The 11,961-nt window shown below is 45.1% G+C and overlaps 2 protein-coding genes and 1 long non-coding RNA gene across 3 annotated transcripts; 1 reads left to right on the forward strand and 2 right to left on the reverse strand.

Annotated features, from left to right (window-relative positions):
- Positions 1–386: 386 nt before the first annotated feature.
- On the reverse strand, positions 387–2,547 carry LOC135376083 (uncharacterized). Its single transcript, XR_010417533.1, has 3 exons — positions 2,520–2,547; positions 1,295–1,555; positions 387–992 (listed from the first exon to the last, which is right to left on the reverse strand). It is a non-coding gene; the product is annotated as an uncharacterized LOC135376083 (long non-coding RNA).
- A 2,263-nt stretch (positions 2,548–4,810) lies between these two features.
- Positions 4,811–7,995, forward strand: LOC135376088 (uncharacterized). The gene is made up of 7 exons (XM_064608666.1): positions 4,811–5,148; positions 5,410–5,495; positions 5,769–5,961; positions 6,558–6,719; positions 6,794–6,999; positions 7,227–7,385; positions 7,972–7,995. The coding sequence occupies exons 1-7, from the start codon at positions 4,968–4,970 to the stop codon at positions 7,993–7,995; spliced, it is 1,011 nt and encodes a 336-aa protein (XP_064464736.1). The 5' UTR covers positions 4,811–4,967.
- Positions 7,996–10,593: 2,598 nt separating this feature from the next.
- Positions 10,594–11,493, reverse strand: LOC135376089 (uncharacterized). Its single transcript, XM_064608667.1, has one exon. It carries the CDS (start codon positions 11,491–11,493, stop codon positions 10,594–10,596), a length of 900 nt encoding a protein of 299 aa, XP_064464737.1.
- Positions 11,494–11,961: the final 468 nt, after the last annotated feature.

Consider the following 11,961-nt stretch of genomic DNA (forward strand, 5'->3'; position numbering starts at 1 on the left):
TTTTACCGCTATTAATATCCAAAAGATTTTTCAGCACACAGTACTATGTCTACAGTCACTGCCACTTTCAGTCGCAACTGTCATACAACTTACTGTCACTATACGAAATTATACATACTGACACCCCCACCAAACAAGAAGAAAAATAGCTGCCACCTGATGACTTCTATTACAGCACAATCCAAGTAAAAACGTATGCTAGTCTCTCTCAATTGTGTTTGGGAGGTGGCACAAATATGTCACTTCTTCGTGCTTGAAGTTTACGAAAAGGCACGGAGAAACTATATCATTGGCATTTACACATTTCATGTCACGTAGGGGCGAAAGAAAGCACTCTGTAATGTGCTGCGGCAGTGGTAGTACACACTCAGTTTCGTTGACTGGCTTGCACAGCAGTACACATCTTTCATGTTCCTCACAAGCCACTTTAAGAACCCGCAAGATGCAATATGATGCATCATCACTGCAAACTATTGCGGAACAGTTTCTTCTCATTGATGCGGCATAGCTCACTGTGTGGAATACTTCCCCACCAGTTATAAAGCGTTTGTACTCAAGAGCACTTGTGGGGCACTCACCCAGAACTTCTGCAAGAGCAGTCTGTTCATGAGATGTGAAAGTCGAAACGAATTTCCCTTTTCCTAGAAGACACACATTCCCCACAGACACAGCATTCTGGATAGGTTCACAGCCCAACAAGCCTTTACAGTACGAGGATGCATCAGGAGGAAGCTGTTCTGATGACAGCACTTCGTGCAAATCCTGGGAGATGATCACTCGTTCAATCACTTGGTGTGGCACGCCTTTTGCTGCTGTTATCTGCTTCAGGAGACGTCCGTTGCCACTCTCGAAGCTAAATGCTGAATTTGCCCAAAGTGGGCCAAGGTTTCTAGCAGTTGAAGCCAGGTGTTGCAGTTGGTGTACATTAAATGTCACGCTGCTCTCCCCATACAGGGTTGGAACGTGACATACAAACTCTGACAGAAGATGGTCTAAAAAGAAATATAGAACATAGATTGTATATCAGGAATAAAGCAGTGTTCCGTATGATCCACCATTAAGCAATTTTTTTAAAGAGCACCACCAACACACACTGCACATTGGAGAGTCCGCTATACAGTGGTGAGTCAATCATGAAAAAGCATTGAATTTGGCAGAGAACAGTGTCTGTACATGAGAGGTGTTCGCTAAGGTTGGTTTCACCGTATATTTAATTTACTTTACTATGATAAGTGCACCATGCCGTGCTTCAATCGTGGATGAATGAGGAACGTAGGACATTGCTACAACTTACCTGCTTTTTTAACCATGTTCTCAGTCAACTCAGTTGACAGGAGAATATGAAGTGCCTCAGAAAATTGGCACATGTGCCTCCAGTATCGCAGTGGAAGTATATCAGCAGTACATAGGAGGAAGTAGTAGAGAATCCAATTCTTCCATTCACTTGCCTTCCAGTTGGAACGCTCTCTCACAGACCTTGGTAGCCGAGTGAAGCAGTGAGGAGGTGAAATGCTTAGAAGCCGTTTGTCTATTCTCTCCACACTTGCAGTACTCCCTGGCATTAAGCAAGAAAAGAAAAAAATTATGGTTGACGACAGCATGGATGCAGCTTTTCTCAGTTTTCAGAAATGCATTATCGAATATCGTTTCTGGCGTTTTAGTTGGTTTGCTTATGCTTGATAAGTCTTTGTACACAACACACTTTTTGGCAGTGCAATAAAGTGCCTGTGGCTATAGCTGTCAGATTGCAGAAAGAACAGCAAATTATCTAGCTTCAAAGACTGGGAATGTCGACATTGCAGATAATATGGAAGGTATATCAAAATGAAGCCATGCCCCAGTTTTGTGCAAAGTATGACACATCAGTGAGCACTGCTATTTGTACGTATGACACACTCATGCACATATGCAAAGCTGCTGTGTGCAAAGACGAGCCGTCAGTATTATTTTGGCGCCTTTGTATGCCAAGGGTATCTGCCACTATTTGATGTGTCGTTAACTTTAATGTGGCTCCGGCCTGCATAGCAGGAAAAGAGCCACCATAGTGATGTTTGGACGAAATAAAAAGAGGCAGGTCCCACTCGGGAGGGGGGTTCCATGCTTGGGTGTGGCTTTCGGGCGTGACCTTGTTCACCTCTATCTTCGAGCGTAGTTCAATTATACCAAATTTGTGGCGCTCTGAAACACTATGGCATCATACGTTTACAAACCGGGAGCGGTGAATTGTTGGACATAAACAAAAACTATTTAAGCGTGTTGCACTCCTCCGCAGGCAACTCAAGGTCTAACTCAACTGCTCATGCGCGCTGCACCTGCATAGTGCTATTTTGTGCTCGAAGTAACTCAGTAACTGCGAGTTACATTTCAGGCGGAAGAACTTCGTTACTAACTTAGTTACATTTTGCACACAGTAACTTAACTTGTAACGAGTTCTTTTTGATGGGTAACGTCTCAATCTATCCCAATGCCTGCTTTGTGCCTGCTTTCTTCAACGTCTTAATATTACACTTATGACTTACCAATGTAGAACCTTTTGTCATAACTTGATGATGATAAGAGAAGTTCTGTAAACTGCCTGCTCACTCCTAAAAGCGCACAGTGCATGTAGTCTACAGAATATCCCCAAACTGGATCAAAATGTGGAAGTAAGGAGAGTGATGACGGCCCCTTGACACCTTCAACTGGGACGCAATGACCAGCCCTGGCAGACAGTCGTGCAGCAATCTCTGCGTTCCGAGTTGTGCGTTCAGCTGTGCGCATTTCTGGTCGCTCGTCCTCAGATGCAATGTAGCGAACATGTCCTGTGAAAGGAATATTTTCAGTTTATGTCACTTCAATTTCCTGATTATAGCAAGCACTCAAGTACATGGATGTTAAAAAACAATGTTTTATCAATGTTAATCAGACTAGAATACGGATTACTCACCATCGATGTATTGGCCTCGAATCACACACCAAGGGCAACCAAAATAGCCAGCATACAAAACATGATTTTGGACCGCAGCTCGGGCTGGTGAGTCAACGCTGCAGCCAATGACGTGCACACTAGAGCAGTACGTCTTGTTGTTATATGTCCAGTTGATCAGTCCAATGGCATTTGCCTCTAATGCAAACTCTTTCATGAAGAGAGACATGTCTGGCTTTTTCCTGACAAACCATAAACCAGCTAGTGTGGTTGCACGGAACCTGGCTTTTGGTGGCAGTTCATTGACGGTGAATTGTATGGGCCAAATGGACCTCTGAGACGAATGGAAAACAGGGCTACCATCAGTATTTATAGTCAATGTAAGGTCACCTGGCTTTACAACACCATTCTGCTGCAAGCTTTTGTAAATGCCTGCCGATGTAACGTCACTTATCGGAGAGTCCGTTGGGGAAGCTTCGATGCGGTCGATGTTGTTACTTAAGTCACATTTGTTTCTTTTTATGACATGTTTCACTTGCTCTTTCAAGTCCATCAGAGTGAAATAACTGTCTGACTTTTCCGCTTCTTTTACACTGCAGCTTTTGTTACAGCTGCTGCACACCAGCTCAGCATCTGTTGTAGAGAGCAACGTTCCGCACTCTTTGCACATGTAGTAATTCTTAGTTGCAGGCTTAATTCGCGAGGCCCAGAGCTTTCGAAAAAGGTATTTGCTTCCAGGTACTGCTGCTTGCGCAAACAGTTTGTTGATGAGCTTCAATAGCTCGTCCAAATCAGTCCATGTAAGGTTTTTGGACAACGCGAAAGCAGCTATCATCACCACACCCGCGGCTATCGTTGTTGTCGAATTCGGCAACTTCTCGTCACCGAAATGTGCAGCGCACCGTGATGCAAAATCGTTCCCGTCGTCGACAAATGAGAACAGCGTTTCACCGGACGGTACCTCGAACTCACCACCATCGTAGGAGATGCCAGGCACATCCAAGTCAACGTTGCCCACGCTAGGGCCGCTCGTACCTGCCGTGTATACGATATCGTCCCCTGTACCGCAAATGTCTGAATGATGAGTCTCCGCAGAGGAGAGAGACACAGCCGGGGAAAGATCAGAAACGCTTGCTTCCAAAGAACTTTGCGATGGTGTTGTTGGTGCCGCCGATAGTGTATCATGGCCTGTATGATCGGAACCTGCGGGTTGTGGGTGACAGTCACTGACACCGGCTACTGCAGCACTGCTTTGCTTTTCTTGACGGCGCTTCGTAGTATTCGGAACATTGTACGGCATTCCAGGATACAGATACATTTTTCTCTTCCGTGCGCTCGATGGCTTCCGCGGAGCGGGTTCCTCCAAAGAGCGTTGCATTGACGGATCCCCGTCGTCTTCCATTTTTTGCTCGTGGAGGGACGATGACTAAAAAGTGCTGTCACACGCACGTAAACCAACGTGAAACCATTCAAACTTCTAAACGTGCGCCAGCGGATTGAACGCTGACTTCGCTTGGATATTTGCGAATGCAATCCACACAGCGAGCGCTATAAGCCTGTCGACACCAAGCGACAAGAACAAAGCTAAATAAACAAAATCAATTGCAGGTTTGCATGCAATTTAAAGACCGTTGAAACAAAACACTGACTTATGAAATAGCACAAAAACTGTTTGTGTCACATATTAGCATATTAGCATGGAATATTCTTTGAGAGTTCAAATTGATGTTTTTAGTTTTAACATTTCTTAACAGGCCTTTGGCTATGGCTTTAATCATACACTGGAAAACTTGTGTATTGTATGGAGTAGTGTAATTGTGTAGTGTAATAGTGTAAATAGTTTCGCCTGATGGCACCAACATATTACAACGGCAGTGTGAGTACTGGAGCAGGCATTCGCATCAACATCGTCATCACAGTTCTCTATTTTCTTTGTTTTGCGTGGGTGGCCGAACTTACCGTGTAGCACGTTGCACGCCTGTCACATGTGTGGTGCGTTTCATCTCCTAACAAGCAAGATCTAGTGTCACTCTGATAGCGTGTTTTCTGCGCATTGGTGGTCATGTACGCTTTTGTAAAGTATGCCGATGGCGCCGCGGCGATAGTGCCAATATCACTAATCAAGCGTTTTCACCCGAGCGACGCGAAAGACTTCAGTGCAACTGATGTTAAACAGGTCTTTTGGGCCGACAAAGACGGTTCAGCAGCGAACTACTACCCGGGCACCGTGCAGTATCTTGCTGGTAAGTATATTTGCACGTGGATAGCTGTGGATAGCTAGCGTAGCTGGTAACGTGAACAGAAAAGACAAATTATATATATATATATATATATATATATATATATGTATATATTAACTCAACTTCATTCGCCTCTGCTGTAATCCTAACTCTTAGCCAGCAACGGTTTTAGCGTATCGGATTACAGCGTATGAGCAGTAAGGGTTGATTCACACGATAGAACATTTGCTGCACCTTGGATAATAACTCTGATTTTTTTTTTAGGTTCGCTGGATGACCTGTATGAACAGCTAGTCACTGCAAGGAAAGCAATTCCAAGGGTTTTCAAGGACAGTGACCTAGATGCCATGGTAATGTACTTAACAAAATTTACTTGTTATTGGTTATGACAGTTAATATTCCTGCAGTTCTTCCTGCAGGAATACGCTGTTTAGGTATTAATGTGTTGCCTTTTTAGTATTCTTGCAAAATTTTATTTACCTAACTAACAGGCTGCAAAACACCTGCAAGAAGTGCGTCAATAGGCTCAGTTAACATAATTCATGCACTTGTTGCAGCTGCTAATGCAGTACACTGTTCTTGCAACTTGGTTTTACATGTTCTGGAACTTTTCTTTGTATTAGGTCTCCTCAGCACCTCCCCCGAAAAAAACATGCCAGGACATTGCCAAGGCTGCTTTTAAACGAACAAAAACACAGGATACTGAACAGGGAAAAAAGAATATGGTTAAGGAAGTGCTGCGATTGCAGCATTCAAAGGTTATGAAGAAGAAGTCCAGGACGAGGCTACCGAGCTCTGAATCGGATATATCAGATGGTACGGTGGGCAGTTTTATGTATATGTGGTACGACAGGCTAATCTCGTTCGTACTCAAAGAACCTGGTGAACCTTAACGGTGAAGCATTAGTTCCGCAACCCGAGTTGCAGGAACTTCAGAGCCAATTGCTTCACGAGCGATTTCTCCTGCAGCTCTAGGTGCAACCTGTCAAACACATGGCTCCTCTTGACAAGCGTGGCCAATCAGGAATACTTCAGTGTGTCAGTTACTGCAGTGGCAGTACGCAAGACTATGAAATTCCCACTGTCCAGCGCAAATTATGCGAAATTATCAAAGTCGCAACATATTGAAATTGTAACAAGTGGAAGTCACAATGAAATGACAATTTTTTTTTCTCGCCATCTGGCTAGCTCGGTGACCACTATGGCTTTCCGAGTTGCTCGCTGTATGAAAAGGACCTATTTGGTGCAACCTCAGTTGTGTGCAACTAGCAGCAACTGAGTTGCAGCAAAAAGTTGCATCGTGTGAATCTACCCTTAACGTCTTCTCTGACAGTATTGTTAGGTTGTATGCTGTTTTGATTGAAGCAAGTGGAAAGAAAACAATAAAGGAATATGTCCACTTTACCTTTTAGATGACGGTGCAGTTGTACCAGAACAGTATCTGCTTGATGCACAAGAAAAGATTCGTGTCCTCAAGGGGGAAATAAAGAGCCTCCGAAAGCAGCTTGAGGAGGAAAGGGCGCTGTGCCATGAAGTGCAGCGGTCTCTGCTAGCGGAACTGGCGAGACCGAAGAGTATGTACAAGACTTTCTTCATCATGTTTGAATCGGCATACACGAATGTTGTGTCTTCATAACACTGTGTTTAGGGGTCGATGTGCTGGACCAGAAACCATTCCTACGGGCTCAGGTCCCGATCCAGCGAGCTCAGGCCTCACTTCAACGATCTCAGTGCCGGCCTCCACAAGCTCAGGACACACCTCTGCAACCTGAAGCCCCACTTACACCTGTGTGTCTTTCTGCGATGCAGCACCCAGTACTGCATTCACCACAAGAAAAGGCCACCCCAGAAAAGGTTTGAATCGGCTTGTTCACTTGGTCAAAAAATAATGACATCTATGAACAGAAACCTCTTGATTCTAAAAGCTGCAAAAAATATATTGGCAATGATGAAATCCTTGATTTTCAGTCTAAATTAATCTTCTTTTTTATTGTCCTTATTTTGCAATATATCAAGTCCTGCGATTCCTGTTACGTGCTGATTTTCAAATGTAAAATTGACCTTTCCCCCCTGCATTCTAGTCAATGGAGCATCCCAATGAGCCTGTTGCAGAAGAGCAACCAAGCTCATGCACAGAGGACAAAACAGCAAAACCTGGCACAACCAATCAAGCACAGCTGCCTCCAGGAGACCAGGAGGAAATTGCTTCTGTGTTGAACATGACGGCTCCTCCGGAGATGGTATGCTTGAAGAAGTGCAGTCGAACCTCGATATAACGAAACTCATGGGGACCGCAATTTCTTTCGTCGTATCGAATAGAAGGTCACGGACCTGGACCTTTACGAGGGTGCATTCTGTACATAGGCGTCGATAACTCCTGCTACGACATGGAAAAGTTTTTCGTAAAAAATGACAACTACAAATAGAACGTCACAGGACACCTACAGCGTTTTATGCTTGCGTGAAATAGCCAGTTATACTCGTCTGTGTAGTGCCTAAAAGACGCGGTTCGTACGGTGCCAATGCCTCTACAACTCTTTCCATATCGTGTTGCGATCCCGCAAACGTCCTACGTCTATGGTAGTGCGTCTTTCGTTGCTACAGCGTGTTTGTCCCCATCAGGAAAATCATCTAGGCTGATTTCGTCACTTACGGTGCCACAAAATTGAAGTTTCCCCCACACTCACGTGATGGTGCCTTGCGTCTTATGCTCTTTACCTTCGTCCTGTTCTTGGCTGCAACCGGACAGTTGAAAACCAGCACAAAAAGGAGAAGCCTCAGAAGGAAAATTCATAACCTTCCAATGATTCAGACTTCTTTTTGTAGGCACCGGATTCCTCCCCACCCTAGTCGTTCGCGCCACCTTTCGTTGAGCGGGAGGATGCTGCTTGCGCCATTTGTTTTTGTGACACTAAAGTCGGCTTTTGGGCCATAAACCTTATCTTGTTCTTTTGCTGTATCGAGGTGGGGGCTAAAGTGTTTCATTGTGGCGGGAGTTAAAATACATTGATCTCTATGGCCGTCTGCCGCAGAATCCAAATTATTTCGTTCTACCGCGACATTGTAATGAGGTTTGACTGTAGCTATTTGTAGGATAGCAGATAATATTGTGTTTTGAAGTTAGCTGCAGTGCGGCATTATGCGATGCAATCACATACAAAGCGGGAGCGGTCCTTGCTTTGAGGAACTGGCTGCATGAGAGAGTGACAGTATTTTCCGCTATATTACACTCTGTGTGTACTGCTTTCTCGGCAAATGCAGCATTTCTAATAATTCCTCGGTTCCGCACACATCAGGCTTGTTTTAACAACTAATTCTCTATTTTGGTGGCTCCTCCTGTCATCAATGCGAGTGTCTCAATTGCAGTACTAGAAGTGTATTACCGCTTCATATGACAAATGTTTATAGAGTAAAGTGCATAGACTTCTTTGAGTGCTAATCAGATAACAGAACAACGCTGAAGTATATTGAAATGAATGGTGAGGACTTCAAAATTAGATGCTCTTACAATTCTTTGTGAAACTTGCAGATTGATTTGGGCCACGGCGTCAGTACTGAGAAGAGGAAGTATTTAGATGTCATGAAGAGACCGTCAGATGGACGATTTTGCAAGGATTTTGCCCGCCTCCTGTGGTCCGAGGAAGCACTGCTCCACAGGAGCGTAACAGGTGCTCCTTGCAAGCGGTACAGCAAGGAGGGCCGGCTACCCAAGCCGGCAATGACGCCAGAAAAGAAGGACGCCCTGGAGGGTAAGTGTTACTTTATCCGTTAGGAAGTAAGTACTAGAAGGATATGGCCACCTCTGGGACAACCGGCCCACACGCATCACTTTTACCTATACTTTTTTCTCGCTTTCACACTTCAGGTTGGGAAACTTCCCGATCTTCGTGGTCAATGAGCAATGCGTTTTATGCAGTGTTCATTTTCAGGTGCCTTCAAGGTCTACATCGAAAGGACCGACCCTGAGGGTTCCGAGATGTGGAAAAAACTCCTTGGTGCAATGAACAGGCACCTGGCGTCACTTCTCCAGGGACATCAAAGCGCAAGAGGGAGGATCAACAAAGAGACTCGGCAAGACAATGCTGAAATGAACTAAATCTGTTCTTGAAATGAAATATATTGCTTCTGTCTTTAAAACACTTGTGGACCATTCAGTTGCATGTAAGCATGTATATGTATGCGAGCACACAGTATTTGCATGCTTTGAGTTATATGTACACATATCTGCATATGCATGCACATATACGCAGCATTACACGCTGTACGCATGCTCATATGCATATACATATATATATATATATATGCGTATGCTTGTATATGGATATGAACCTGCGTACAGTATACGCATGTATATGCATCCACATGCATATGCATATGCGTATACAGGCTCTTGAACCATAATTGCGTATCGTCGTATAGTGCATATGACTTTTTTCAATAGGGCACCTCCGTCCTGCATGTAGAAAAAACATGTCTACTGTCTCTTTTTGTGTTAAATAAGAAAAAATAAGCGCTGTATCCACTAGGCCGGCCGCCCACCTCCATCCTGCATGTAGAAAAAACATGTCTACTGTCGCTTAGTGTGTAAGATAAGAAAAAAAAATATTGACTATACGATGCATCGATCACGGCACCCATCGTATGCGAAGTCCAGTAGGCCAGCCGCCCACCTCCATCCTGCATGTAGAAAAAACATGTCTACTGTCTGTTTGTGTGTTAGATAAGAAAAAAATATTGAGTATACGAGGCATGGATCACGGCACCCATCGTATGCGAAATAAGCGCTATATCCACTAAGCCGGCCGCCCACCTCCGTCCTGCATGTAGAAAAAATATGTCTACTGTCTCGTTGTGTGTTAGATAAGAAAAAAATAAGCGCTGTATACACTAGGCCGGCCGCCCACCTCCGTCCTGCATGTAGAAAAGACGTGTCTACTGTCTCTTTGTGTGTTAGATAACAAAAAAAATTGAGTATACGAGGCATCGATCACGGCACCCATCATATGCGAAGTAAGCGCCGTATCCACTAGGCCGGCCGCCCACCGCGATCCTGCATGTAGAAAAAACATGTCTACTGTCTCGTTGTGTGTTAGATAAGAAAAAAAAGCGCTGTATCCACTAGGCCGGCCGCCCACCTCCGTCCTGCATGTAGAAAAAACATGTCTACTCTCTCGGTGTATGTTAGATAAGAAAAAAAAAATATTGAGTATACGAGGCATCGATCACGGCACCCATCGTATGCGAAGTAAGCGCTGTATCCACTAGGCTTTTTTTTTTGCCTTTAATTAGTATTTTTACAGTTTTGTAATAAAAGCACTAAGAGCGTGGAGGCACCCCGCCGTCCACTTTGGCCGAAGCCTTCAGACTTGTGCAGCGTTGTTTGTCCGGTGGCGGTATTTCCCCGCTGTGCTATTCGTGACCCTTTAGTTCGCTGAGCGCGGATCCGCATCACTCAGCTTTCCTTGGGGTTGTCTTCTCTTTCTTCATTGTTTCGAAGATTAACTTCAAAGCGTATGTGAGAGTGTCTGCAGCATCTGTGCGAGCGACCAAAGTAGCCTCTATCCAAGCAAGGGTACCCATGAAGCAGTTCCATGGCGTTTTTGGATTCACTTTGCAGTCTGCGATGGCCATACGAAAGCGCCATATTCCATGGAGTCCACTTACCACTAGGGTAGCTGCAGCGTCGTTCTCAGAATAGGCGTCGAACACCAAGTACTTCAGGGACATCCAATCGATGTTTACATCGAGCTTCGTATGCAGTCGAAAATCATCCCAGAAGTCCCTGGCTCTTTTGCACGTTACGAATACATGGAAGAGAGTCTCCTCTGCTCCGCACAGGTCGCAATTCAAAGACCACGGCACGAAGAACCCTTTTTTCCGAAGCCACACTTTGACTGGCAGTACCTCGCAATGGAATCTGATGAACATATCCTTGGTGCCCGTTGGAACGGGGAACCTTCGAAGCCTCCGAAGGACGTTCTCAGCCAGTGGCGAAAGGCCGGGGTGCCGGTACAGGGGGTCTGGTAGGACAGTCTCTATAGTGTCCCAGTAGAGATTCTTCTTTTTCACTGTACAGAGATACTCCCAGGAAAATCGCTGCTCGAAGAATCTGGCTGCAGCAGCAACCTCTCGGTAGAAAGCTCTTACATGTTTCTTTCCTAGGTAGCATCCCGCTAGCACCGTCCACCTAGATAGGTGATCTCCGCCGAGCGCTTGTAAGCCACTTCTTAAGAATGGGTCGGAGTTGTCTCTAAAGTAGAGGAAGCGTTGGACCTTCATCTTAATCTCCAGATTGACTAGCCCAAGTCCCCCTCTCTTCAAACTGCAGAAGAGGTTGGTTCTTCGCATCTTCTCCATGGGGGGAATTCCAGACGAAGGTGGCGCAGGTTCTGTGAAACATGTTTATCATCCCGTTGTTATATCTACTGCATTGTGCTGTGTACAGTACAACCGGATACAAACTTGAATTGCAGATGTAAGCTCTGTTGAATAAGGAGAGATAACGGCCATGCCAAGGTATCAACGCTCCCCTGAGGCTGCTAACTTTTGTTCTCCAAAGCTGATCCGTTGGCGTTCGTAGGTCGAATGGGATACCCAAGTATTTGTCTAATCTTGTAGTCCACTGAATACCGAGGAACACGGAGGGTGTTTCATTCCACGGCCCCAGCCATGCTCCAATGGTCTTCTTGAGGTTTACCTCTGCACCGGATAACGTTGCGAACTCCTTGATGGATTCCATAGTCTCATCTATTCCCTCTCTCGATGTGCACACCACCGCAACGTCATCAGCATAAGCCAACAGCTTGACGGTCTCTG

Source organism: Ornithodoros turicata, unplaced genomic scaffold (genome assembly GCF_037126465.1).
Source record: "Ornithodoros turicata isolate Travis unplaced genomic scaffold, ASM3712646v1 ctg00001028.1, whole genome shotgun sequence".
Classification (NCBI taxonomy): Eukaryota; Metazoa; Arthropoda; class Arachnida; order Ixodida; family Argasidae; genus Ornithodoros; species Ornithodoros turicata.

Coding starts and splice junctions, on each gene's coding strand:
- LOC135376088 (XM_064608666.1), top strand. CDS start 4,968: ATGTACGCTTTTGTAAAGTATGCCGATGGCGCCGCGGCGATAGTGCCA. Junction 5,149..5,409: donor CACCGTGCAGTATCTTGCTG/GTAAGTATATTT, acceptor TTTTTTTTTTAG/GTTCGCTGGATGACCTGTAT. Junction 7,386..7,971: donor TGACGGCTCCTCCGGAGATG/GTATGCTTGAAG, acceptor TTCTTTTTGTAG/GCACCGGATTCCTCCCCACC.
- LOC135376089 (XM_064608667.1), bottom strand. CDS start 11,493: ATGCGAAGAACCAACCTCTTCTGCAGTTTGAAGAGAGGGGGACTTGGG.